This window comes from Aquarana catesbeiana, linkage group LG13 (genome assembly GCF_042186555.1).
Source record: "Aquarana catesbeiana isolate 2022-GZ linkage group LG13, ASM4218655v1, whole genome shotgun sequence".
NCBI lineage: Eukaryota > Metazoa > Chordata > Amphibia > Anura > Ranidae > Aquarana > Aquarana catesbeiana.
The window spans coordinates 52,353,582-52,380,436 of record NC_133336.1 but is presented as its reverse complement, the minus strand read 5'-3'; the positions used below and the strand labels follow the sequence as shown (position 1 = coordinate 52,380,436).

The following is a 26,855-nucleotide window of genomic DNA, read 5'->3' as shown; positions in this document are numbered from 1 at the left end:
CCGTGGACAAATGTTGGATTGCAGGTTTTAACATTTACCGCGGACAAATGTCTGTTGTCGGATTTTCCGAGCGTGTGTACACAAGTCCGTCGGACAAAAGTCCAAACTACAAACACGCATGCTCGGAAGCAAGGACGAGCCAGAAGCGGTCGGTCTTGTAAACTCGGGTTCGTAATGGAGTATTAACATTCGTGATGTGGCAAATTATGAAATCTCAAAATGCAGAGCAGAATTCTCCTTCTTTAATGGGATAATAATGAAGCTGCTTTGCTGGTGATACTGATGGAGTTATTGCAAACTAATTTTCAAAGGCTTTTTTCCCTTTTCGTCTTTCAGGACAGCCACTATGAGAGACTCCTCCTCTTCCTCAGGAAACACTGCACCACCCCATAAATTCTCACTTCCCCCCGCCGGACCTCAGTTATTAGTGTTTCCTCCGGTGGGGAGACACTGCATGGGACCAGGGTGAGCAGTCAGGGAGATTGTGGCCATTTAAAACCTCCCAGGAGGAATCAGAGGGGGAGGATCAGGACGGAGAGTCCAGAAAATACTCTAGATATAAATTGTCCTTGGAGGAGGTAGAGGACCTCCTAGGGGCAATTTATACAATCCTTGGTATACAGGCGGACAAGAAACCCCTGACACTCCATGACCTCATGTACAGAGGCTTGGGGGAGCAGAAGAGGAAAGTTTTCCCAGTACATGACGTACTGGTGGAGACAGTGGCAGGATCCCGAAAGGAAACCCTTTTTCTCGAGATCACTTAAGAGAAGGTTCCCATTTTTGGAGGATCCGTCATCCATTTGGAACAAATGTCCCAAACTGGACGCCGCTTTCTCACAGGTCTCTAGACACACAGACCTGGCTTTTGAGGGCATGAGGGCCTTGGAGGACGTCATGGACAAAGGGATAGATTCTCTACTTAAAAAGACTTGGGACTCAACTATAGGGAATTTAAAGCCAGACATGGCAGTTACAGTTGTGGCCCACAACTTAGAACATTGGCTCTCTAAAATTCAGGAGCACATTGAAGTGGGTACTGCCAAGGAAACTATTCTATCATCTTTCCCCACGATTCTGCGAGGTATTGCATACATAGCGGATGCCTCGGCAGAGTCAGTCCGCATGTCGGAAAGCGGCTCTGGCCAACTCCTGCCAGAAGAGCACTCTGGCTGAAAACTTGGCTTGGCGACAGCGCCTCCAAGGTCAAGTTGTGTGGGGTACCTTTTAACGGGAGACCTTCTCTTTGGCCCAGGTTTAGATACAGTCTTAGACTGCATGGCAGACAAAAAAAGTCTTTCCCACTCAAGCGGAAAAACCCAGCGTAAACAAAGAAGGGGTTTTGTCCGCAAAAAAGTAGAGAAGCCCCTAAACGGGGGGAAAAACAAAACCTGGGGCCAAAGAGGCAAGGGCAGAGGAGGGGCGATTTTTCGCCCTCCTGAGCAGCCCCGGAAGAGTAAATGACCCCTCAGGCAAGGGGTGGGAGGAAGACTGGGGGCCTTTCTTCCTCAGGGGGAAACAATCTCCCCCAACCGGTTCATTCTGGGGGTCATAAGATGGGGATACTTCCTGGAGTTCACAAGTCCTCCCCCGCTGAAATTCCTCATCCCACATCTACCCAGATGAACAGCAAAGGCAGAAGCTCTGCTAGAGGCACTAAGGGATCTGGAAAACCAGGATGTAGTTCGCAGAGTACCAAAGGGGGAGGAAGGAGAGGGATTTTATTCTCACATATTCGTGGTGAAAAAACCCTCCTGAAAATTCAGACTAATTCTGAATTTAAAACCCCCGAATAGGTCAGTTACCTACAAGAGATTCCACATGGAGTCAATCTTCACAGTCAGAGCCCTCTTACCCCACAATTGTTTAATGGTCTCACTGGACCTCAGGGACGCGTCTCTACACGTCCCTATCGCAGAAACCTCTCAGAAGTTTCTCCGACTGGCAGTGGACTTAGACCGAGTTACAGTGCATCTACAATTTCAAGCACTGCCCTTCGGGCTATCCTCCTTGCCCCGCATATTCACCAAGGTCTTGGCGGTGGCCATGGCCTTTCTACGACTCCAGGGAGTGTCAGTTCTAGCGTATCTGGATGACCTGCTCCTATTTGCAGCATCCCCAGAGCAGCTAATCAAAAATCTAGACCTAACAAAGGGGGTCCTGACAGACCTAGGGTGGCTGCTGAACTTAGAAAAGTCCAGCCTGATTCCTTCACAACGTATTACATACCTAGGTTACCTGCTGGACTCAACGCTCTTGAAAGTTTTTCTCATGATGGAGAAAATACTAAAACTGGACAGAGCTGTAGCCTCTCTCCAGAGCAGTCAGCAGGTCTCCAAACGGTACCTAATGTCAACGCTGGGTCTGCTAACATCTACCCTCCCAGCAGTGCAGTGGGCAGGACTACACTTTCGTCCTCTGCAGACCTTTGTGCTAAAAGTGTGGGACCATAGTCAAAAAGATCTAGACACCTTAGTACACGTTCCACATCAGATAAAAAGATCTCTCTGGTGGTGGAGGAAGGTAAAGGATCTGTCGCAGGGACATCTCTGGCTCATCCCAGTTTCTCAGGTGGTAACCACAGACACAAGCAGCAAGGGCTGGGGGGCACATCTGGGTTCCATTACAGTACAGGGCACCTGGAGAGACGACGAGCTAAAAAGATCATCCAATTGGAAAGAGCTGAGAGCAGTCTGGCTAGCCCTCAGGTTTTTCAGAAAGGAGAAACCTGAATCACCCCTAAGGAGAGAACACAAGGAGATGAAGAGTGGTGCTACCCCCCTAATGTGGGCTTGAGGTGAATCCTGACACCCCCTCTAATACAGTGGAAAAAACCCTAAACCACAATGTGGAAAGTGATAACAAATAAAAACGGAACATAACATCAAAATAGTGAAAAATGCTACAAAAGACTTATAAGGTCACTGATGGTGACTACACAAAAAAGCATCAATTGCTAGTGCAATACACATATATGTATGAACTAATGCATACCAAACATGATCTAGCATGACATGAGAAACGGGTTAAAGGAGTAATGTATAAAAAAAAAACTCCAATAACTCCTAGTGATACCCCATGAGAAGTGAATCAGTCCGGTATCATAATACCAGAAGAACAAAGACCCCCCCCCCCCAAAAAAAAAAGAGTAATAAATTGTTGAATGAATGTTGAAAAAGTGATTAAAAAAGTGATTAAAAAAATAAAAAATTAAAAACAAAAAAAAGGGTCCACATAAATGTGAGATCATGAAGAAAAAAAGTTCCAAAAGTGTAGGTGTCTCCAATCTACAAATGCTGTTGACCCGAGTTAACCACACCTCAGTGACGTGATTCCACTCCCTTGTGAATTGCAAGCTCACCAGCTGATAAGGCCTCACACTCTCGTGCTTGGCCGGCAAAAAACTCAACCCACTCTCATGGGGGTTATCATGCGACCAATGGTATCCACTGCTAAGTGCACCGAACACTTTCCTTGAGATAGTGATTCCACATTTAAAATAGGAAAAAATTCTCCAATGGCGTGATATCGTTTAAAACATTTAATTCAAACTAAAATCAACACACATGCACTCACATGGTGAATAAAATCAACTAGGCACTTCACTTCACAGCAAATGAAACTGTATCACAGCAGAGCATGCAGTAACACTAGCACAGGACGGCCACAGGGGACCCAGGGAGTGTGAATGCCGGCGATCATCTCACTATGATAGCCGTGTAGGGGCGTGGCTACACAGCAATCATAGACGTCTGTTAGAGGAAGGTGTGACGGGTGACGGAGCAGGGGTCCGCTGTATGGTAGTGTATGGTAGCGTTCAAAACATTCACCAATGCAAAGACCAGGATTGTCAGGACAGGAGGGACAATAATACCGGGTGTCACGCCTAAATCCGCGCTTGCTGCAGACACAACATCTTTTTTGGGGGGGCTCGTTGGGTAGGGGTACTCGGGAGGACATAAAGAAAATACTGCATTTGGTTGGAAAAGGTGAGGTGGAGCACCGTTTGGAAACAGGGCTCTGACGATCTCTTCCTGGAATTTAAGGAAGGATCCAGTCCGACCTGAAGCACTGTATAGCACATAAGCGTTCAGCAAAGCCAATTGAAATAAGTATACAGACACTTGGTCGTTGAGGTCCACCCCTCCCATATTTTGGTTATATTCGTGGACACAGAGGGGTTTCTCCACAACACCAGTCGCCGTAGTAATTTGGACCGTCGTGTCTGCATGAAGGGAGGTAAGAACGAAAACATTCTTATTATCCCTCCACTTCATAGCGAACAAATTATTACACTGCAAGCAGGCTCTCTCCCCCAGCCTAAGACGGGAATCTACAAGCTGCTGGGGAAAACCCCGGCGATTAGGTCACATGGTGTCACATGCTCCAATCTGATGATCAAAAAGGTGACTAAAAAGTGGCACGCTCGTGTAATAATTGTCCGCATACAAGTGGTACCCCTTTCCGAATAAGGGTGACACCAAGTCCCACACAATCTTGCCAGCGCTTCCTATGTAGTCAGGGCAGTTTGTCGGCTCTACGTGACTATCTTTGCCCACGTAAACCATAAAACTATATGTATAGCCTGTGGCCCTGTTACAGAGCTTATACATCTTGGCCCCGTATCTGCCACGCTTGCTGGGAAGGTACTGTTTGAATGACAAGCGGACAGAAAATTTAATCAGGGACTAATCAACGCAGACAACTTGATGGGGAGTAAACAAGTCTGCAAAACGTTGGTTGAAGTGGTTTACGAGGGGCCGAATTTTGTAGAGCCGATCGTATTCAGTATCTCCACGAGGACGACAGAGTTCATTGTTGTTGAAGTGCATGAACCGCAAAATCTGCTCGTATCATGCCTTGGTCATGGAGGCAGAGAATAAGGGCATATGGTGAATTGGGTCAGTGGACCAATATGACTGCAACTCACTCTTTTTAGTTATGCCCATGTTGAGGGAAAGGCCCAGAAAGAGCTTAAATTCGGAGACCGTAATTGGTCTCCAATCTCTGGCAAGGGAGGACTGGGGAATAGTGGCGATGTGTTGACCAGCGTATAAATTGCTTTGGTCCACAATAGATCTATAGAGATCTTCGGTGAAAAACGGTGAATAAAAATCAAGTCGCGTAAAATCAACTGTTTCCACCTGAATTCCGGGTTGGCCAGTGAATGGGGGAAGTATGGGTGCTGCAGAAGTGGCGGGTTCCCAATTCGGATTGGCGAATGCAGCAGGATGGGCACGACGGGCCTGTGTTCGTCTTCTTGGTGGCAGCGAGTCACTACTTGTGCTTGCCACCTCACCACCTTGAACTGCACTTATGGGAATCGACCAGGGTGTACTAGGCCGCTGGTGCTTGCCAGTTCACCAGAAGGAATAGCGGTACTTCTCTGCTGCATACGAGGGACCTGCGTTTCTTGCACTTCAAGGACAGAAGAAGATGATTGGGGTCTGGTACGCCTGACCTTGGCAGGGACCACAACTCCGTCGTCAGATCTATCTGTCATGGAGCCGCTGTCGTCTACAGGATCATATTCTGAACCTGAATCTGACAGATGAGTGACTTCCTCTTCACTATCTGTCATGCTCAGAAACGTGTAGGCCTCTTCACTAGTGTACCTTCGATTTACCATTTTGGGCTCTAAATTTAGTGGTACACTAGTGAGACTCACAGGCAAAAAGCTCCTGACTGTCAGCGACTGTATCAAAATGCTACCAAAAAACTGTTAGCGATCGCAGGGATCAGGCCTGACTCTGCGATTGCTGCAGTTATGCGTGCTTAGTGTTTTGTAAGTGTCAGTGATCGATCGATACTGCACTTGGGTGGGCTGGGCAGGGCTGGGCCGAGGGGCAAAACGCAGGTGCTAGCAGGTATCTAGGCTGATCCCGCTAACACTGTTTTTGGGAACCCTAAACTGCTGGGGACGCTAGTATAGATCTGATCGGATCAGATATTGATCTGTTAAGATACTATACCACTAAGAGGGAGGTGTATGCTGCGTGCGTGGGTGTTAGCGGTACTGGCACTAACCTAACACTGCCTGGGGCAACGCAGACCTTATCTGACCCTAAAAACTTATATCACCGCCGGACGATTAGGGTGTTAAACCTCTATAAGGTAATAAATGGCGGGTGCCCTGAAACTGTAATAAACTATAAAAAACTAACCAGCGTCACCCGTAACAGTTATACGGTGATCACTGGTGAAAGGGTTAACTAGGGGGCAATCAGGGGGTTAAAACCTTTATTAGGTAGTATATGAGGGTCCCTGTCGCTATAAAACGCTGACGACGAACCTATATACTTACCTCCCTAACTAGCGTCACCTGTGTCACTAATACAGCGATCAGAAAAACGATCGCTTAGTGACACTGGCGACGGGGGGAGATCAAGGGGTTAAAACTTTTAGCGGGGTACCCTAGACCTAAAGGGGGCTAACCCTAACTGCCCTACCACTTATAACTGTCATAAACTAACACCAATGAAAAAAAAAACAAAAAAACTGCTATTGGTGTCACTGTGACAGGGGGTACGGGGGGGTGAAAAGTGTGCCTAGTGTGTTCTACTGAAAGTGTAGTGTTGTCTCACAGTGCATCCTAAGTATTCTGAATAGAATTTTGTCAATCAGCATGGCTACCTTGTAAGATGGAAAGTATGTTTTAAACAGGAAATCTGTTAGATCAGAGCATCAGAAAGGACAGCAAGCATATATACTAACTCTGTTCTTTTTACCCAAGATGGTCAGTTTCAGTAGTTGCTATTTTGGCATGGCAAATATGAAATCAAATCCCATTTCACCTTGGTTTTACTTTGCGTTTCCTACCCCAATTAACCTTTAGCAAAAACTGTTTGGCCACCTTTTTCATTGCCTGTGATTGAAGTTTGTTAGTTTTTTAAGGTTTGCTAGATGACCGTTGATCTTAAGTTTGCAGGTGTGTTTTCAATGTTTACCTAGATATTCATGTGATGTAGTTGTAATATAACTCATTTTTATTTTTACTGTTAGTTGGAGGCTGCAGCTCAGACATTTGATGAACCGGTGATTAGCAAGGAAATGTTTGACATTGCAACAACTTTGATACAGCTCTTTGATGACATGGAGAAAGAAGAGAGGTAAGTTCACAAGGTTGACAATTTGACTTTTCATTTCAACCTTAGAAATTCAAAAGTGTTGGCTAAGAACCGAAAATAATTCAGCTCTTTACGTTCAGGTATTTACTGCTGTGTGTCCCTCACTGTGGCGATTTACCCTTTGTCCTAGTACTCCCAATATCCCAATATAGAAAGGGATTAGGATATTCAAAAAGGTAGTCCAGTGGAGAAATCTATTCAGCAACAATAAAGGGGGCATGTGCCCCCCCCCCCCCCCCCCCCCGTACCAATATCCTCCAAATTTTGTTGTGTCCATAGGACATGAAACAAAGGGCTATCTTGCTCAAAAATCATTGTGCAGCACTAGACACAGGAAAAGTATTTATAGTAGGGTTGTCCCGATACCGATACTAGTATCGGTATCGGCACCGATACCGAGCATTTGCCCAAGTACTTGTACTCGGGAAAATGCTCCCGATGCTTCCCCGATACCTAAAAGTCAGCTGTGATCGGCGCATGGGGGAGATACAAGCTTCTCCCCCAGCGGCTTTCAGCTGCTTTAGTGACACAGCGGTGATCGCTCACTGCTGACTGTCACTGCATTATCCTCCATGCCCCCTCCTTTCCTCTGTGCCTCTCCGCTGTCCCCCTCCGTTCTTCTCTCCTTTTCTGTCCCCCTCCACTGTCCCCTCCGTTCCTCTTTCCTCCTCTGTGCCTCTCCGCTGTCCCCTCCGTTCCTCTTTCCTTCCCTGTGTCTCTCCGCTGTCCCCCTCCGTTCCTCTTTCCTCCTCTGTGCCTCTCCGCTGTCCCCTCCATTCCTCTTTCCTTCCCTGTGCCTCTCCGCTGTCCCCCTCCGTTCCTCTTTCCTCCTCTGTGCCTCTCCGCTGTCCCCTCCGTTCCTCTTTCCTTCCCTGTGTCTCTCCGCTGTCCCCCTCCATTCCTCCTTCCTCCTCTGTGCCTCTCCGCTGTCCCCCTCCATTCCTCTTTCCTCCTCTGTGCCTCTCCGCTGTCCCCTCCGTTCCTCTTTCCTTCCCTGTGCCTCTCCGCTGTCCCCCTCCGCTCCTCTTTCCTCCTCTGTGCCTCTCCGCTGTCCCCCTCCGTTCCTCTTTCCTTCCCTGTGCCTCTCCGCTGTCCCCCTCCGTTCCCCCCTCCTTCTCTGTCCCCCTCCGTTCTCCCCCTCCGTTCCGCCGTCCTCCTCCTCCTTCCTTTGTGAATAGACAGAGTCAGCTGACTCTGTCCATTCACATAACTGAAACATTGTAATCTCTTGTGATTACTATGTGTCAGTTTATGAATGGAGAGGAGCCGCTGTCTTCTCTCCATTCATTCTCAGTGCAGCTGAGGCTGCAGAGAAAGGGACTGGGGAATCTCTATCCTCTGTCTCTTTCTCTGTCTCAAGGGGGAGATATCAGAGGTCTGTTAAGACCCCTGATATCTCACCAAAGCCCCCCAACAGGGCTGATTAAAAAACAAAAACAAAAAAAAACACATATTGCAATAAAGAATAAAAAAAAAATTATTGTAAAAAATAAAAATTGTAAATTTAAAAAAAACAAAACAAAACACACACATACACCGTTCACCCCCCCCCCCCAAAAAAAAAAAAAAAAAAAAAAAACACTGTCACGTGACATAAAAAAAAGTATCGGTATTCGGTATCGGCGAGTACTTGAAAAAAAGTATCGGTACTTGTACTCGGTCCTGAAAAAGTGGTATCGGGAGAACCCTAATTTATAGTCCCTGAATTATAGTCTCATACCTTTCCAGTGATTGGATACTGGCAAAGCTTTCAAGGGCACCCCCCAAAGTCAAGAGTTTTTTTGCCAGTCTACTAAGGCGTTTGTACTCTTCGCTAAGAAAATCACTCTTGGCTTTTATCTTTTCTTCAATTTTTTTTCAGCTCCTCATTGCCGTCTAAAATCCTAAATAGACCATTGTACTGAAAATACCCAATGATCAGTTTAGACACCTAGATTCCCTCGGCCTATGGACACAGTGTGTTCCCGAAGGGTTGTCCAGACTGACAGGAATTGCATTTGATCGAATGTTTGCCTAATGTCTAGAACTTTACTGTAATAAGCTATTCCCAGTATACCCATAGGATGTACTTTCTCTATAACCCAAACCTATCAAACCAGAATGCCTTTTGACGGCACATGGTCATGTTCTTGTTTGTTTTGTTTAATTTGTGTTGATAAAACAATAAAAACTTATTGAACCTAAAATCCTAAATAGAAGCAGTGTATCTGGATCGGCACAACCTCTGTAAACCTTGGGCAGCAATATTAACAGCAAAATTTGAATTGTATTCACGAAGGTGTAAACTTTTCGAATTGATGTTAATCACTTAGAACTCAGGTGTACGTGTTTTACATCACACTACAGCCCGCACATTTTTATCCCTTCTTCCAGCTAGAGCACTTCTAAGGTCCTCGGGTGCTACAGGTCGGCTTGCGTCCTGGTTCTGGCATTCTCCTTCTGGACATGCTTACTTTATAATCTGTGTCCTATTCCGTGACTACCCATAAGTAATTACTCTCATAATTCGTTATGGCTGAGACCAGGGGCAAGGGAGCCACTACAATACCACAGGTGAAAATTTACTCTGCTGAAGGCCCGTATAACACTCATCCTCAGAGTAACACAGCGTGCCTTGCACTTGAGCAGGAATTTGCTCAAACTAGTTTCAGCATCTAATTCTAGCTCTATTTCAGGCACACAAGCATCGGCCTATTTGACAAAAGCAAAATGCTCTGCATCTACATCACAATTCCTTGGACAAAGAAAATGGCCCTAATACAGCCATCTTAGCCCAGGGGTCACAAATGCCTTGCCTCTTTTCCTCCCGTTCCTCTACCAGAGTCAGATTCTGGTATAACTGCCCTAGAAAGGGTAGATGCATAACTTTAATACCTACATTCAGCTTTCTTTTGGTGCAAGACTAGGGCCACAGGGCCCAGCAAGTCTTCCACAAAGGCCATCCCAATGAGTGGGTCCCCTCCCTTTTAAGAGTGGGAGGACATCTTTTAGATTGCATCTCTCTCTTGGTCTTGGATGTCCCAGACTAATGGGTTTCATCCGTGGTTTTAAAGGTGTACAAAATACATGGCCTCCATTGACATCCAAGCTATCTATCTGCATGTTCCCATTAATCGGTCTCATCTGTGCTTTTTGTGCTTTTCGGTTGTAGACAATCCCTTCCAGTTTGAGGATGAAGAAAAAGTCCAAAGATACCCTCTCCCGGGTGGGAAGCTGGGGGTAGTAGGGGGCCACTGACTGGTGGACCGCTTATTGAGATGAATACAAAAAAATGCCAGGGTCTTAAAGTTTCGGTGAACAGTTATTCCGTGTTACCTAGCATAGCCGTGAAATCTTGCACGTCCTGGAGTTTGTGTACTTTTGTATACCAGAGCTTTCGTCGGCCAGATAACCACGCCAGTGGAGGGGAATACAGGCGTTGGCACTTAGAAGTTGAATAGTAAATGAAGCCTTGTCAAGTGTAGCAGACAAGCCGCTGGCTTGTCATGCAGGTCAACAGCTGTTAGTTGTTTAATTGGATCAACAATGTGTCAACCCTTGCCAAAATGGCTGGATTTTTGCTTCAGTGCCAGCATGAGCTAGGGACCTGGGGAGAGATGCAGAGCAGCATGGTGGGGACCCTGTACCATCTAGTGAAGATTTTGTAACCAGCCCCCCTGAGCCCTTGTGACGATGGAGGCTTTTTGGGCAAAATGCAGAAATTTTTCTCTCCTTAGCTGTGAGTCGTAAGCCTACATCAGATTCCCATTTGGTGGGGAAGGATGGCACAAAGGGTGGATCAAGGAAGCATAAATATGAGAAAGGAAATGACATACAGGGTCCCCTTTTGACATAAGGTTTTAAATCCTGTGAGTCTCCGAGAAGTGCCTGGAGAGAACATCAACTGTTTTGACTATTTCTACAACCTCACTTATTCGCTTAATGATCAATAAAATAAGTAATTGTAACCTTTGTCTCTATAAGAATCTAGCCAATGCTGTTGCGGCTATTACCAATCAAGTTATTAACAAATAACTGTGCTAAAAAATAAAGATCTAGCACTCTTAGGTCCACTTTAAAGAGGAACTGCAATCTACTTGCATAACTTGTAATAAAAACATCTTTGCCCTTCTGAAGTTTCCCTCCAACCACTTTGCATATTTTATATATACTGTGATTCTGTACTTGCCAAATATGCTCCAGAAATCTCCTTCCACCAAGTCTGGCTGCAGCCATTTTAACTGTGGGCAGCTGAAGCTGCTGCCTGTTCACTTTCTGTATTTACACAGAAATACAAAGGCACACCTCCAGCTCTGCAAACCTGCCAGTCTCATTGGCCCTCTTATGACTTATCCCACCCTCCCTTCCTGGCAAACTCTGACGAGAGAGCTGTGCATGATGTCATAAGCCTAGGCTTTTTACCAGACATGAAGCAGGAAGTGGGCTGTATAAGGTATTTACTGGCAGAATTAAAATGTTTTACTATCCAAAATTAAAACAAGGGCAGAAGATTTAATAGATGGAAAGCTGAAAAAAATTAGTAAAAGTCCGCTTTGTCACTAACTGTAATTTATTTTCAAATATATTGAAAGGGCCTGTATCAAGTAGAGGACTTAAAAACCATGAATATTAGGATTGTCACGAATCAAACAAAGGGTTTCAGAGTGGGATTGAAGATGAGAGGGGAACCCCTGTTGCATCCCGTTAGTGATGGGGAAGAAGTTGAATCTGGTGTCATTGACTTTCACAGCCACAGAGGGAAGTGAGTATAGAGCGGAGATCCAACAGAGCATGGAAGTCCCAAGGTGAATATGTTCCAGGGTTGCCCGCATGAAGCGCTAGTAGACCCTGTCTAATGCTTTTTCTCAATCTGTGGAGAGCAGAATAAGCGCACCCTTCGAAGTATTGGCGACAAGGATTAAGTTGAAGACTCCTATTGTCTCAAGTTTCGTGGAGAGAAATGCCACCTGGTCTGTGTATCAGCTGAGGGATATGCAGAAGTGGCCTAATTGGCAAGGACTTTCGCCAACCACTTCAGGTCGGTGTTTAACAATTCTAGCGGCCGATAGCTGCCACACTGAGCCAGATCCTTGCCTTCCTTGGGGACCAAGGAAATATATTCCCTAAGGTTGTCGTGGGGCATGGAATTCCCTTTCACAAAAGTTCAGTGCAGTCACCAAGTGGGGAGCGAGCAGGTGAAAAAAGGTCTTCTAGTAGGATTCCGTCGGGCCATCAGGACCTGGTGAGTTCGGTTTAGAAAATGGGTAATCTGAAAATGGAAAAAGTGTGGCACAACGGCAAACCTACCAAGACATGGCTGTCCATCTAAACTGACAGGCGGGGCAAGGAGGACATTAATCAGAGAAGCGGCCAAGAGGCCCATGGTAACTTTGCAGGTGCTGCAGAGATCCACATCTCAGGTGGGTGAATCTGTCCACAGGAAAACGATTAGTTGTGCACTCCACAAATTTGGCCTTTATGGAAGAGTGGCAAGAAGAAAGCCATTGTTGAAAGCCAAAAAAGGGCTTGTTTGCAGTTTGCGAGAAGCCATGTGGGGGACACAGCAAACGTGGAAAAAGGTGCTCTGGTCAGATGAGACCACAATTGAACTTTTTGGCCTAAAAGCAAAATGCTATGTGTGGCGGAAAACACTGCACATCACCCTGAACACACCATCCCCAACGTGAAACGTGGTGGCAGTATCATGTGTGGATGCTTTTCTTCAGCAGGGACAGGGAAAATGGTCAGAGTTGAATGGAAGATGGATGGAACCAAATACAGGGCAGTCTTGAGACTGGGGCGAAGGTTCACCTTCCAGCAGGACAACAACTCTAAACATACAGCCAGAGCTATAACGGAATTGTTTAGATCAAAGCATATACATATGTTAGAATGGCCCAAAGTCCAGACCTAAATCCAATTAAGAATATGTGGCAGGACTTGAAAATTACTGTTCACAAACTCTCCATCCAATCTGACAATGCTCGAGCTATTTCCCGAAGAAGAATGGGCAAAAATGTTACTCTAGATGTGCAAAACTGGTAGAGACATCTCCAAAAAGGCAGCTGTAATTGCAGCGAAAGGTGGTTCTACAAAGTGTTGACTCAGGGGGGCTGAATACAAATGCACGCCACACCAATAAAATAAATTTATGTTTTTGGTTGTAACATGAACAAATGTGAAAAATGTCAAGGGGTATGAATACTTTTTTGAGGTACTGTTGGTGAATTTTTACCCCAGCACTTATAAAATTTAATGCTGCTTACTCTTACACACTCCGTTGAGTCCTTGAACTCTCGATCCTCATAGTGTTAGCAGTGCACAATGCAGTCTAAAGCCTGTCTGTTAGCTTAAATGGGGAGGGTTAAGGATGGAGGAGCAGGGCAGTGCCTTGTCATTCTAGCTTTTGGAGATGTTTCTATTCCTTCAGGCAGCTTTGGAGACACCGTTCTGATCCCTGCAAGCAAGGGTGGCTCCATAGAATGCTGCAAGAGAAAGGAGCCACCCTGAAACCAAGAAACCTGGGCCAGTGGTCATAGCATCAACTTTTACAGCAACATAGGCAGAGTAAGAGAAAAAAAATGCATAGTAAGTAGTTAAATCAGCAGCTGAATGTGCTTAACCACTTGCCGACCGCCTAACGTATATATACGTCGGCAGAATGGCACGGGCAGGCAGAATCACGTACCTGTACGTGATCTGCCTCCCGCGGGCGGGGGGTCCGATCGGACCCCCCCCCCCCCCGGTGCCAGCGGCGGTCGGCATTTGACTGGGAGCGTCGGGAGGCGAGGGGGAGACCATCCGATCGTGGCCCCCCCCCCTCGCGATCGCTCCCAGCCAATCGGAATCCTCCCCTGCCTGTGTGTAGTTTCACACAGGCAGAGGATGTGATGTCATCTCTCCTCGGCTTGGCAGTTTCCGTCCAGCGCCGAGGAGAGAAGACCTGTAAGTGCACACAACACAAACACACACAGTAGAACATGCCAGGCATACTTTACACCCCCGATCCCCCCCCAATCACCCCCCCCCCCCTGTCACAAACTGACAGCAAGCAGTATTTTTTTTTTTTTTCTCTGATTACTGCATGGTGTCAGTTTGTGACAGTTACAGTGTTAGGGCAGTGAATATTACCCCCCTTTAGGTCTAGGTTACCCCCCTAACCCCCCCTAATAAAGTTTTAACCCCTTGATCACCCCCTGTCACCAGTGTCACTAAGCGATCATTTTTCTGATCGCTGTATTAGTGTCGCTGGTGACGCTAGTTAGGGACGTAAATATTTAGGTTCGCCGTCAGCGTTTTATAGTGACAGGGACCCCCATATACTACCTAATAAATGTTTTAACCCCTTGATTGCCCCCTAGTTAACCCTTTCACCACTGATCACCGTATAACCGTTACGGGTGACGCTGGTTAGTTCGTTTATTTTTTATAGTGTCAGGGCACCCGCCGTTTATTACCTAATAAAGGTTTAGCCCCCTGATCGCCCGGCGGTGATATGCGTCGCCCCAGGCAGCGTCAGATTAGCGCCAGTACCGCTAACGCCCACGCACGCAGCATACGCCTCCCTTAGTGGTATAGTATCTGTACGGATCAATATCTGATCCGATCAGATCTATACTAGTGTCCCCAGCAGTTTAGGGTTCCCAAAAACGCAGTGTTAGCGGGATCAGCCCAGATACCCGCTAGCACCTGCGTTCTTCCCCTCCGCCCAGCCCAAGTGCAGTATCGATTGATCACTGTCACTTACAAAACACTAAACGCATAACTGCAGCGTTCACAGAGTCAGGCCTGATCCCTGCGATCGCTAACAGTTTTCTTGGTAGCGTTTTGGTGAACTGGCAAGCACCAGCCCCAGGCAGCGTCAGGTTAGCGCCAGTACCGCTAACACCCACGCACGCACCGTACACCTCCCTTAGTGGTATAGTATCTGATCGGATCAATATCTGATCCGATCAGATCTATACTAGCGTCCCCAGCAGTTTAGGGTTCCCACAAACGCAGTGTTAGCGGGATCAGCCCAGATACCTGCTAGCACCTGCGTTTTGCCCCTCCGCCCGGCCCAGCCCACCCAAGTGCAGTATCGATCGATCACTGACACTTACAAAACACTAAACGCATAACTGCAGCGTTCGCAGAGTCAGGCCTGATCCCTGCGATCGCTAACAGTTTTTTTGGTAGCGTTTTGGTGAACTGGCAAGCACCAGCCCCAGGCAGCATCAGGTTAGCGCCAGTACCACTAACACCCACGCACACACCGTACACCTCCCTTAGTGGTATAGTATCTGATCGGATCAATATCTGATCTGATCAGATCTATACTAGCGTCCCCAGCAGTTTAGGGTTCCCACAAACGCAGTGTTAGCGGGATCAGCCCAGATACCTGCTAGCACCTGCGTTTTGCCCCTCCGCCCGGCCCAGCCCAGCCCAGCCCACCCAAGTGCAGTATCGATCGATCACTGACACTTACAAAACACTAAACGCATAACTGCAGGGTTCGCAGAGTCAGGCCTGATCCCTGCGATCGCTAACAGTTTTTTTGGTAGCGTTTTGGTGAACTGGCAAGCACCAGCAGCCTAGTACACCCCGGTCGTAGTCAAACCAGCACTGCAGTAACACTTGGTGACATGGCGAGTCCCATAAATGCAGTTCAAGCTGGTGAGGTGGCAAGCACAAGTAGTGTCCCGCTGCCACCAAGAAGACAAACACAGGCCCGTCGTGCCCATAATGCCCTTCCTGCTGCATTCGCCAATCCTAATTGGGAACCCACCACTTCTGCAGCGCCCGTACTTCCCCCATTCACATCCCCAACCAAATGCAGTCGGCTGCATGAGAGGCATTTTCTTTATGTCCTCCCGAGTACCCCTACCCAACGAACCCCCCCAAAAAAGATGTCGTGTCTGCAGCAAGCGCGGATATAGGCGTGACACCCGCTATTATTGTCCCTCCTGTCCTGACAATCCTGGTCTTTGCATTGGTGAATGTTTTGAACACTACCATTCACTAGTTGAGTATTAGCGTAGGGTACAGCATTGCACAGACTAGGCACACTTTCACAGGGTCTCCCAAGATGCCATCGCATTTTGAGAGACCCGAACCTGGAACCGGTTACAGTTATAAAAGTTAGTTACAAAAAAAAGTGTAAAAAAAAAAAAAAAAACACAAACAAAAATATAAAATAAAAAAAAAATAGTTGTTGTTTTATTGTTCTCTCTCTCTATTCTCTCTCTATTGTTCTGCTCTTTTTTACTGTATTCTATTCTGCAATGTTTTATTGTTATGTTTTATCATGTTTGCTTTTCAGATATGCAATTTTTTATACCTTACCGTTTACTGTGCTTTATTGTTAACCATTTTTTTGTCTTCAGGTACGCCATTCACGACTTTGAGTGGTTATACCAGAATGATGCCTGCAGGTTTAGGTATCATCTTGGTATCATTCTTTTCAGCCAGCGATTGGCTTTCATGTAAAAGCAATCCTAGCAGCTAATTAGCCTCTAGACTGCTTTTACAAGCAGTGGGAGGGAATGGCCCCCCCCCCCCAACGTCTTCCGTGTTTTTCTCTGGCTCTCCTGTCTCAACAGGGAACCTGAGAATGCAGCCGGTGATTCAGCCAGCTGACCATAGAGCTGATCAGAGACCAGAGTGGCTCTAAACATCTCTATGGCCTAAGAAACCGGAAGCTACGAGCATTTTATGACTTAGATTTCGCCGGATGTAAACAGCGCCATTGGGAAATTGGGAAAGCATTTTATCACACCGATCTTGGTGTGGTCAGATGCTTTGAGGGCAGAGGAGAAATCTAGGGTCTAATAGACCCCAATTTTTGCAAAAAAGAGTACCTGTCACTACCTATTGCTATGATAGGGGATATTTACATTCCCTGAGATAACAATAAAAATGATTTAAAAAAAAAAAATGAAAGGAACAGTTTAAAAATAAGATAAAAAAATAATAATAATAAAGAAAAAAAAAAAAAAAAAAAAAGCACCCCTGTCCCCCCTGCTCTCGCGCTAAGGCGAACGCAAGCGTCGGTCTGGCGTCAAATGTAAACAGCAATTGCACCATGCATGTGAGGTATCACCGCGAACGTCAGATCGAGGGCAGTAATTTTAGCAGTAGACCTCCTCTGTAAATCTAAAGTGGTAACCTGTAAAGGCTTTTAAAGGCTTTTAAAAATGTATTTAGTTTGTCACCACTGCACGTTTGTGCGCAATTTTAAAGCATGTCATGTTTGGTATCCATGTACTCGACCTAAGATCATCTTTTTTATTTCATCAAACATTTGGGCAATATAGTGTGTTTTAGTGCATTAAAATTTAAAAAAGTGTGTTTTTTCCCCAAAAAATGCGTTTGAAAAATCGCTGCGCAAATACTGTGTGAAAAAAAAAAATGAAACACCCACCATTTTAATCTGTAGGGCATTTGCTTTAAAAAAATATATAATGTTTGGGGGTTCAAAGTAATTTTCTTGCAAAAAAAAATTATTTTTTTATGTAATCAAAAAGTGTCAGAAAGGGCTTTGTCTTCAAGTGGTTAGAAGAGTTGGTGATGTGTGACATAAGCTTCTAGATGTTGTGCATAAAATGCCAGGACAGTTCAAAACCCCCCCAAATGACCCCATTTTGGAAAGTAGACCCCCCTAGCTATTTGCTGAGAGGCATGTCGAGTCCATGGAATATTTTATATTGTGACACAAGTTGCGGGAAAGAGACAATTTTTTATTTTTTTTATTTTTTTTTGCGCAAAGTTGTCACTAAATGATATATTGCTCAAACATGCCATGGGAATATGTGAAATTACACCCCAAAATACATTCTGTTGCTTCTCCTGAGTACGGGGATACCACATGTGTGAGACTTTTTGGGAGCCTAGCCGCGTACGGGACCCCGAAAACCAAGCACCGCCTTCAGGCTTTCTAAGGCCGTAAATTTTTGATTTCACTCTTCACTGCCTATCACAGTCTCGGAGGCCATGGAATGCCCAGGTGGCACAACCCCCCCCCAAATGACCCCATTTTGGAAAGTAGACACCCCAAGCTATTTGATGAGAGGTATAGTGAGTATTTTGCAGACCTCACTTTTTGTCACAAAGTTTTGAAAATTGAAAAAAGAAAAAAAAAATTTTTTTTCTCGTCTTTCTTTATTTTCAAAAACAAATGAGAGCTGCAAAATACTCACCATGCCTCTCAGCAAATAGCTTGGGGTGTCTACTTTCCAAAATGGGGTCATTTGGGGGGGGTTTGTGCCACCTGGGCATTCCATGGCCTCCGAAACTGTGATAGGTAGTGAGGAGTAAAATCAAAAATGTACGCCCTTAGAAATCCTGAAGGCACTGATTGGTTTTCGGGGCCCCGTACGCGGCTAGGCTCCCAAAAAGTCCCACACATGTGGTATCCCCGTACTCAGGAGAAGCAGCTAAATGTATTTTGGGGTGCAATTCCACATATGCCCATGGCCTGTGTGAGCAATATATCATTTAGTGACAACTTTTTGTGCAAAAAAAAAAAAAAAAAAAAAAATTTGTCACTTTCCCGCAACTTGTGTCAAAATATAAAACATTCCATGGACTCAACATGCCTCAAAGCAAATAGCTTGGGGTGTCTACTTTCCAAAATGGGGTCATTTGGGGGGGTTTTATGCCATCTGGGCATTTTATGGCCTTCAAAACTGTGATAGGTAGTGAGGAGTAAAATCAAAAATGTACGCCCTTAGAAATCCTGAAGGCAGTGATTGGTTTTCGGGGGCCCCGTACGCGGCTAGGCTCCCAAAAAGTCCCACACATGTGGTATCCCCATACTCAGGAGAAGCAGCTAAATGTATTTTGGGGTGCAATTCCACATATGCCCATGGCCTGTGTGAGCAATATATCATTTAGTGACAACTTTTTGTAATTTTTTTTTTTGTCATTATTCAATCACTTGGGACAAAAAAAATGAATATTCAATGGGCTCAACATGCCTCTCAGCAAATTCCTTGGGGTGTTTACTTTCCAAAATGGGGTCATTTGTGGGGGTTTTGTACTGCCCTGCCATTTTAGCACCTCAAGAAACGACATAGGCAGTCATAAATTAAAGGCTGTGTAAATTCCAGAAAATGTACCCTAGTTTGTAGGCGCTATAACTTTTGCGCAAACCAATAAATATACACTTATTGACATTTTTTCTACCAAAGACATGTGGCCGAATACATTTTGGCCTAAATGTATGACTAAAATTGAGTTTATTGGATTTTTTTTAGAACAAAAAGTAGAAAATATCATTTTTTTTCAAAATTTTCGGTCTTTTTCCGTGTATAGCGCAAAAAATAAAAACGGCAGAGGTGATCAAATACCATCAAAAGAAAGCTCTATTTGTGGGAAGAAAAGGACGCAAATTTCGTTTGGGTACAGCATTGCATGACCGCGCAATTAGCAGTTAAAGCGACGCAGTGCCGAATTGTAAAAAGTGCTCTGGTCAGGAAGGGGGTAAAACCTTCCGGGGCTGAAGTGGTTAATAAAAACAAGGGTTTAATAGCACTTTAAGCGTACTGTCAGATGTGAGAGTGAAGCTCTGGGATTTCGGAGGTTGGAGGACTTGACAAAACAGCTGTATATCGAGAAGATGGGACTGCCTTTGTTTGAAAGCTTGTTCTATTGTCAGAGCTGTTAGAAAAGCTTCCTTTTTCCTATAAATCTTTCTGCTCCACATCTTCAATGTTACATAACACATGTGTCCCTTTCTGCAAGTCAAACTGGCAAGCATTCCGTGCCCTCCCCGTTAAAGGTTTAACCACTTGCCGCCCGGCTCCTGTACATATACGTCGGCAGTTTGAAGATGGATATCTCGGAAATAGCAGCAGCTGCTGCCACAACCGAGGTATCCATCTTTAAAGCCGGCGGTTCTGTTTATGATAATGGTGGTCTCTGCGGCGCAAGATCACCGTTGGCGGCGGGAGAGGGGCCACCGCCCCTCTCCCGCGCCCTCTGCTGCTTACCGGAGCTGTCGGCAGCGGCGGAGGCGATTGGGACCTGTCCATGGCTGGGTATGGAGACGAGTGAGGGGAAGATCGCCCCCACCCATCTCCATACTATAGCAGGGCGGAAGCGATGTCAAAACGTCACTTACGCCTGTACGTCTTAAAGGGCCATTTTTCTATTGTCATTTTTTCAAATGACAATTTTTTTTTTTTTTTTAAATTGCATTTAAGTCCAAATATGAGATCTGAGGTCTTTTTGACCCCAGATCTCATATTTAAAGGATCACTAAAGCTATTTATTTTTTTTTTAAATAACAAACATGTCATACTTACCTCCACTGTGCAGCTCGTTTTGCACAGAGTGGCCCTGAACCTGGTCTTCTGGGGTCCTGAGGCAGCTGTCTTGGCTCCCCCCCCCCCCGCAAGGACTCAACACCTTCATGCGAGCTCCCTCGCATGGTGTTGAGTGCTTGCTGGCGCGCTCCTGTGATACAGCCGGCGGCCATGGTCACTCACTGTATCACTCGGTCCTGCCCCTTGGCACACCGCATCATTGGATGTGATTGACAGCAGTGCGAGCCAATGGCTGCGCTGCTTTCAATCCATCCACTCTAGCCAATCAACGGCCAGGCCGAGTGGCGAAGAGGATGTCGGGAGCGAGCGCGGGACTTTCGAGGGGTCAGGTAAGTAAAACAACCCCTTTAAGAGGACCTGTCATGCTTTTTTCTATTACAAGGGATGTTTACATTCCTTGTAATAGGAATAAAAGTGACCCAATTTTTTTTTTTTTAAAAACAGTGAAACAAAATCAAGTAACAAGTAAAATAATAAAAATATTTTTTTAAAACGCCCCATCCCGACAAGCTTGCGCGCAGAAGCGAACGCATACGTATATGAAAATGGTGGTCAAACCACAAATGTGAGGTATCGCCGCAATCGTTAGAGCGAGAGCAGTGATTCTAGCCCTAGACCTCCTCTGTAACTGAAAACATGCAACCTGTAGAATTTTTTAAACGTCGCCTATGGAGATTTTTAAGGGTAAAAGTTTGACGCCGTTCCACGAGTGGGTGCAATTTTGAAGTGTGACATGTTGGGTATCAATTTACTCGACGTAACATTATCTTTCACAATATAAAAAAAAATTTGGCTACTTTTTACTGTTGTGTTTTTTTTTTTTTTTTTTTTTTTTTATTCAAAAAAAGTGATTTTTTTTTTTTTTTTACAAAAAAAGTGCGCTTGTAAGTAGGGATGCACCGAAATTTTGGCCACCGAAACATATCGTCTGAAAGATAATTCTTGCCGTTACTGGTGCTGAAAATAGCGCATGCGCAGTAGAGGTGGCAGAACCAGCGGGTGACGTCACTCGTTGTGTGGGCGGCGTGCACGTTCCTCGCGGTTAAAACGCTGAGAGACGCTGCTGGGAAGCAAGAGACGGCTTCATAGAGGGCTGCACATAGCATACTCAAGTACAAGAGTGGGCACTGTCGCTCCTGGATAGCTACCATTACTATTCGCTGGTGAGCATTGCTGCTTTTGCCTTCTTAAACTGACAGAAACAAACTAGTAATTTTATTTCTTGATTTTTTTATTATAGTACTAGTACTGACTATTTAAAATGACTGTGTGTCTGCATTGCAGTACATCTGATCTGACTTTTAGCAAAACAAATTATATAATTGAACTGAATGAGTGATTAAATATGATTTGAAATGGAATGTAATGGATTGCAAATTGCAAGCTATTTTTCTCAAGTTGTCTTCCAGGACGGCACCCTGAGAGATGAGTGGTCCACCTGACAGGAAACACAATCGATCAAGAGGTCAAAGGCCCCTGCCCCTCCCGATGCTCCTCCGTTTTTGATTGTGTTTGCCCACAGCGAAACCGTTTGTTATTTTTCTGTTGACCTAAAGCCTGGGGCTGGTGGTCTCCCCCTGGGAGCCGGACCAAATGCCTGGGAAGCCGCCGGGTCCGGCCGGATGTTTCCATCCTTCCTGGGGGGGGTCTCCCAATTCTTTTCTCGGGGGGCAGCATAAGCTGGACCCTGGTGCGGTGACCGTGTATGTTGTTCATAGAAGAGCCCCCCTGAGTGCTGAAGGATCCTGGGTACAGTGGTGTACCCAGAACTTCAGGGGCCAATCTTCCTGTCGCCCTTCCTTACCTGTGCAGTGGCTGTGCAGTTGAAGGAGTTGGTGGTTTTTTTTCTAGACCTTGGCAGCTACAGGATTTTTTCCTTCCCAACAGGACTGTGGCACCCGTCCAGTGAGTCTGGCCAGGGCTTCTGCCCGTCCGACACGACCGACTGTTCGCTGGGATCGCGCGGTATCTCCTTTGAGTGTAGCTCAGCGTCCTGGGAGCGCTCTGTGCCATTTTCCTGATGATCAGGGAATGTCATCACTTCCTTCTCTAGAGGAGGGAGTGGAAAGACTGCAGCAGGAAGTGACCTCAGCAGATCAGGTGTGCCGTGCCGTTTCTGGTCTTCGGCAAGATGGCAGCGGCGGAGCGCGATGCAACCAAAACACAGAAGGATATAAAATCCACAGGAAACAGGCGCCCACGTCTCCTCTGCCTTCCTTTATGCAAGATTCGGAAATAGCATGGAACATGAGAAGGAGAGACCTGCAGGGTCTGCGGCCATGGAAGAGACCACAGGGGGTGAGTCTGACCGGCCTCCGGAAGTTTTGATAGGGAGGGTACCCCAACTCTTCTCCGAGTCTCAGTGTTATGCCTGTGTGTTTTTTTTTTGTTTTTTTTTCAGGGGATGATGCTATTGCCCGTGAGGTTGCCAGCCGTCCTGTGAAATCCTCCACCCGCTCTAAGAGATGTGGGAACTGTAATGGCAGATTATCCCCAGATCATCCACAGCCCTTCTGTTTTAAGTGCATACAGAAGTTGACAGGGAAGGAGACATCTCAGATTATCAAGGAGTTCCTCACTGTGCAAACTGAGATGCTGTCCACCTTAAAGTCTTTTCAGGCTACCCTTAAGCCTAGGGATTCAGAGGCTCAGTCTAGTAAGGATGCCTCCTCCCAGGAGGGCTCCGCCTCCTCTAGGTGGTACCGGGCGGATGCTCTGAAGTATCCACTCCCTCAGGATTCAGAGTTAGAGTGTGAGTCAGAAGTCCCTAATCAGGGGTTTTCGAATGAAGGGGTGGTGGACAGCCAAGAGGAGGATGGGAGGGAGGACTCCAGGTCTAGCAGACACTTATTTTCTGCCGACGACATGGAGGATCTTCTGAAAGCTATTTATGCCTCAGAAGAGATTCAGGAGCCTGCTGCGCAGGTGTCTGCTCAGGATAAAATGTATAGAGGCTTAATTAAACCTCAGGTCAGGGTTCTTCCGGTGCATTCCGCCCTCAAAGTCATCTTAAGGGAATGGAAAGAACCAGAAAGAAGGCTCCTGAAATATAAAACCTGGAAGCGTAGATGCCCCTTTTCTGAGGAGAATGAGGAAAAATTTTTCAAAACTCCTAGACTAGACGCCTTCTTAGCACAGGTCTCTAAGCAGTCTGATCTTTCCTTCGAAGATACCGGTAATTTAAAGGATCAAATGGATCGGAGGGCTGAAACCATTTTACACAGAGCCTGGAAAGCTAATGCTGCGGCTATGAGCCCCACGTTGGCCTCAGCTTGCATCGCAAGGAATGCCGACATGTGGGTCTGTAAATTGATGGACCACGTATCCCGAACCTCCAAATCCAAAGAAGTCTTGGATTCTCTGGAGGTCATAGGGAATGCTGTCGCATACTTAGCAGATGCTGCGGTTGAGACAGTACGTACAACTGCCAAATCAGGTGATCTACTAAACTCAGCCAGGCGAGCCCTCTGGGTTAAGACCTGGGATGGGGATAGCTCATCTAAGACCCATCTATGTGGTCTCCCTTTTGAAGGGACGCTCCTTTTTGGTGCTGGCCTAGATCAGGCTCTGGCCAGATCTACCGAAAAAGGGAAAAAATGTCCTACCAAACCTAGGAGAGAGAGGAAGCAGTTTTTTCGTGGCCCCCAGGCAAAGATCAGCTACTCGGAGAAAAAGGTCTCCCCTAACAGACGTTGGGGCGCGGGAAAAGACAAGCAAAAAACTAGCGTTCTCTTTTCCAGCCAGAAGTCAGGTGACAAGGCCCCTAAATGACTTTCCGGTAGGGGGAAGACTTTCCCACTTTGCCTCTCAGTGGGAAAGGGTCACTCAGAGCCCCCATGTTCTTCAAATCATAAGAGAGGGTTACAGATTAAAGTTTCTCTCCTCTCTACCCCCCAAGTTTCTCTTGACCTGCCTTCCCAGGGATCCCTGCAAAGTGGCAGGAATCCTTCAGAACATAAGAGAGCTGGCCAGTCAGGAGGTTATAATACCTGTTCCAGTGGACCAGCAGGGTCAGGGGTTTTATTCCCACATTTTTGTGGTACCAAAACCCTCAGGAAGGTATCGTCTTATTATAAATCGAAGGAACCTCAATGTTTTTCTTCGTTACAAGAATTTCCGCATGGAGAGTGTCTATTCTCTCAGGAGACATCTCCTCAAAGATGTGTTTATGGTGACCTTAGATTTAAAGGACGCCTACCTTCATGTCCCCATATTTCAGGACCATCAAATCTTCCTGAGATTCGCGATCGCCTCTCCAGAAGGAGTGCAGCACTGGCAGTTTGTGGCCCTCCCCTTTGGACTTGGCATCCAGTCCGAGAGTCTTCACAAAGGTCATGGCAGAGGTGGTGGCTTTCCTGCACCTCCAGGGAGTGGCATTGATTCCCTACTTAGACGACATTTTGATTTACACTCTAAGTCGGGATCAACTACTTCTGGATCTATCCAGAGTAATGGAGACCTTAGAAGACCTGGGATGGATCGTCAGCAGGGAAAAGTCCTCGCTGACTCCTGTCCAGACAAAACTGTATCTAGGTTTCCTGGTGGACTCCTCAGAACAAAAGTTAGTTCTTCCTCAGGGCAAGATAGAGGGCCTCATAGCAGCAGTCACATCGCTGTTACAGGCAAGGACCATCTCCTACAGAGGTATCATGAGAGTACTGGGTCTGATGACGGCATCTATCCCAGCAGTTCCTTGGGCACAGCTACACTCCAGGCCCCTCCAGCACTTTCTTCTATTCTCTTGGGACAAAAGAAGAGACTCTCTGGACATAGATTGCCATTCCTTCACTGGTGGCTTCTTCCTCAGAGGCTTCAAGGGGGCCTCCTTTGGAGCCAACTTCAGCCTCTCTGGATAACTACAGACGCAAGTTCCTGGGGGTGGGGAGCCCACCTGGAGGATCTAATAGCACAGGGGTTCTGGGATTCAGAACAAAGAAGGGCCTCCTCCAACTTTCGAGAGCTGTTGGCCATAGGAGAAGCACTAAAGGCTTTCGAGGGAAGAATCAGGGGCCAGGAGGTGCAGGTCTTGTCAGACAATGCCACGGCAATAGCGTTTCTGAATCATCAGGGGGGTACCAGATCCACAACACTCCTATCCCTATCAGCGGAGATCCTGTCCTGGGCGGAGAGTCGGATTCCTTCCATCTCTGCAATCCACATAAAGGGGACGTTGAATGTAGAGGCAGACTACCTCAGTCAGCAGCCGATTCTGCAGGGGGAATGGGAACTGAATCCAGAGGTCCTTTCTCTGATAAGTCGGCAGTTCGGCGTTCCAGAAATAGATCTCTTTGCCTGCAGGAAAAGCAGATGGGTAAAGAGATTCTTTTCCCTTGCTCGAGAGAGAGGCTCAGAGGGGGTAGATGCGTTGGCACAGGTCTGGGACTTCCGACTGGCTTATGCCTTTCCCCCTCTGGGGTTAATTCCGAGGGTTCTCCAAAAACTGTTCCTCTCGGAAAGCAGGTTGATTCTGATAGCCCCTTGGTGGCCCAAGAGAGCCTGGTTTCCAACCCTGCAGGTTGGTCCATAGCCCCACCGCTTCCCCTCCCTGTCCGGGGTGACCGTCTTCTTCAGGGTCCAGTCCGCCACCCAGACCCCAGCTTCTTCAAGCTGACGGCCTGGCTCTTGAAAGGCAGAACCTGCGGGAGAAGGGACTGTTGGACAGAGTAGTGGATACACTGCTCCTTAGTAGAAAGCCAATCACAAGGCGTATTTACGCCAAGACCTGGATGATTTTCTCTCGCTGGTGTCAGGAGAGAGGGACTTCTCAAAGAGAGATCCCTGCTATTTTAGAATTTCTCCAGGATGGAGCAGATCTAGGCTTGGCAACCAAGACCCTTAAGGCGCAGGTCTCAGCATTGTCCTGTTTCCTCGAGAAACGTTTGGTATTACACCCCCTGATCAAGAGATTTCTCTTGATCAGAAAGAGGTTGTCTCCTGTTCAAATGTCTAGGTGTCCTCCTTGGGACCTTACCTTAGTACTGGAGGGGTTAACAAGGGCCCCGTTTGAACCGATAGATCAGATCCCCCCCCTAGGATCCTGACTAGCAATCACCTCAGCTAGGAGAGTAGGTGACATTCAGGCTTTCTCTATTAAAGAACCATTTTTTACTTTACTCGAGGACAGGGTTATTCTTAGGCAGGACCCCCTGTACCTCCCTAAGGTAGCATCAAAGTTCCATAGGACTCAAGAAGTGGTGCTGCCTTCCTTTTGTAGTAACCCCAAGAGTGAAGGGGAAGTTTCTTTTCATTGTCTGGACATCAGACGCTGTTTATTATCCTACCTAGAAAGGGTTAAGGAATGTAGAAGGTCCAGCCATCTTTTAGTTAATTTTTCTGGCCAAAAGAAGGGCCAACAGGCATCCAAGGCTTCTATAGCTAGATTGATTAAACATACCATTTCTTTAGCCTATGAGCAGTGCGGTAGGGCAGCTTCTAGAAACCT

General features: G+C 46.4%; 1 protein-coding gene across 1 annotated transcript in view; it reads left to right on the top strand.

The window, feature by feature from the left end:
* The window catches only part of TDRD9 (tudor domain containing 9), a 393,320-nt gene that overhangs the window by 149,016 nt on the left and 217,449 nt on the right, over positions 1-26,855 (top strand). The window contains exons 8-9 of the mRNA XM_073609957.1: positions 7,003-7,109; positions 24,900-24,908. Of these exons, the coding sequence (XP_073466058.1) occupies positions 7,003-7,109; positions 24,900-24,908 (116 nt within the window). The remainder of the gene's footprint in view (positions 1-7,002; positions 7,110-24,899; positions 24,909-26,855) is intronic.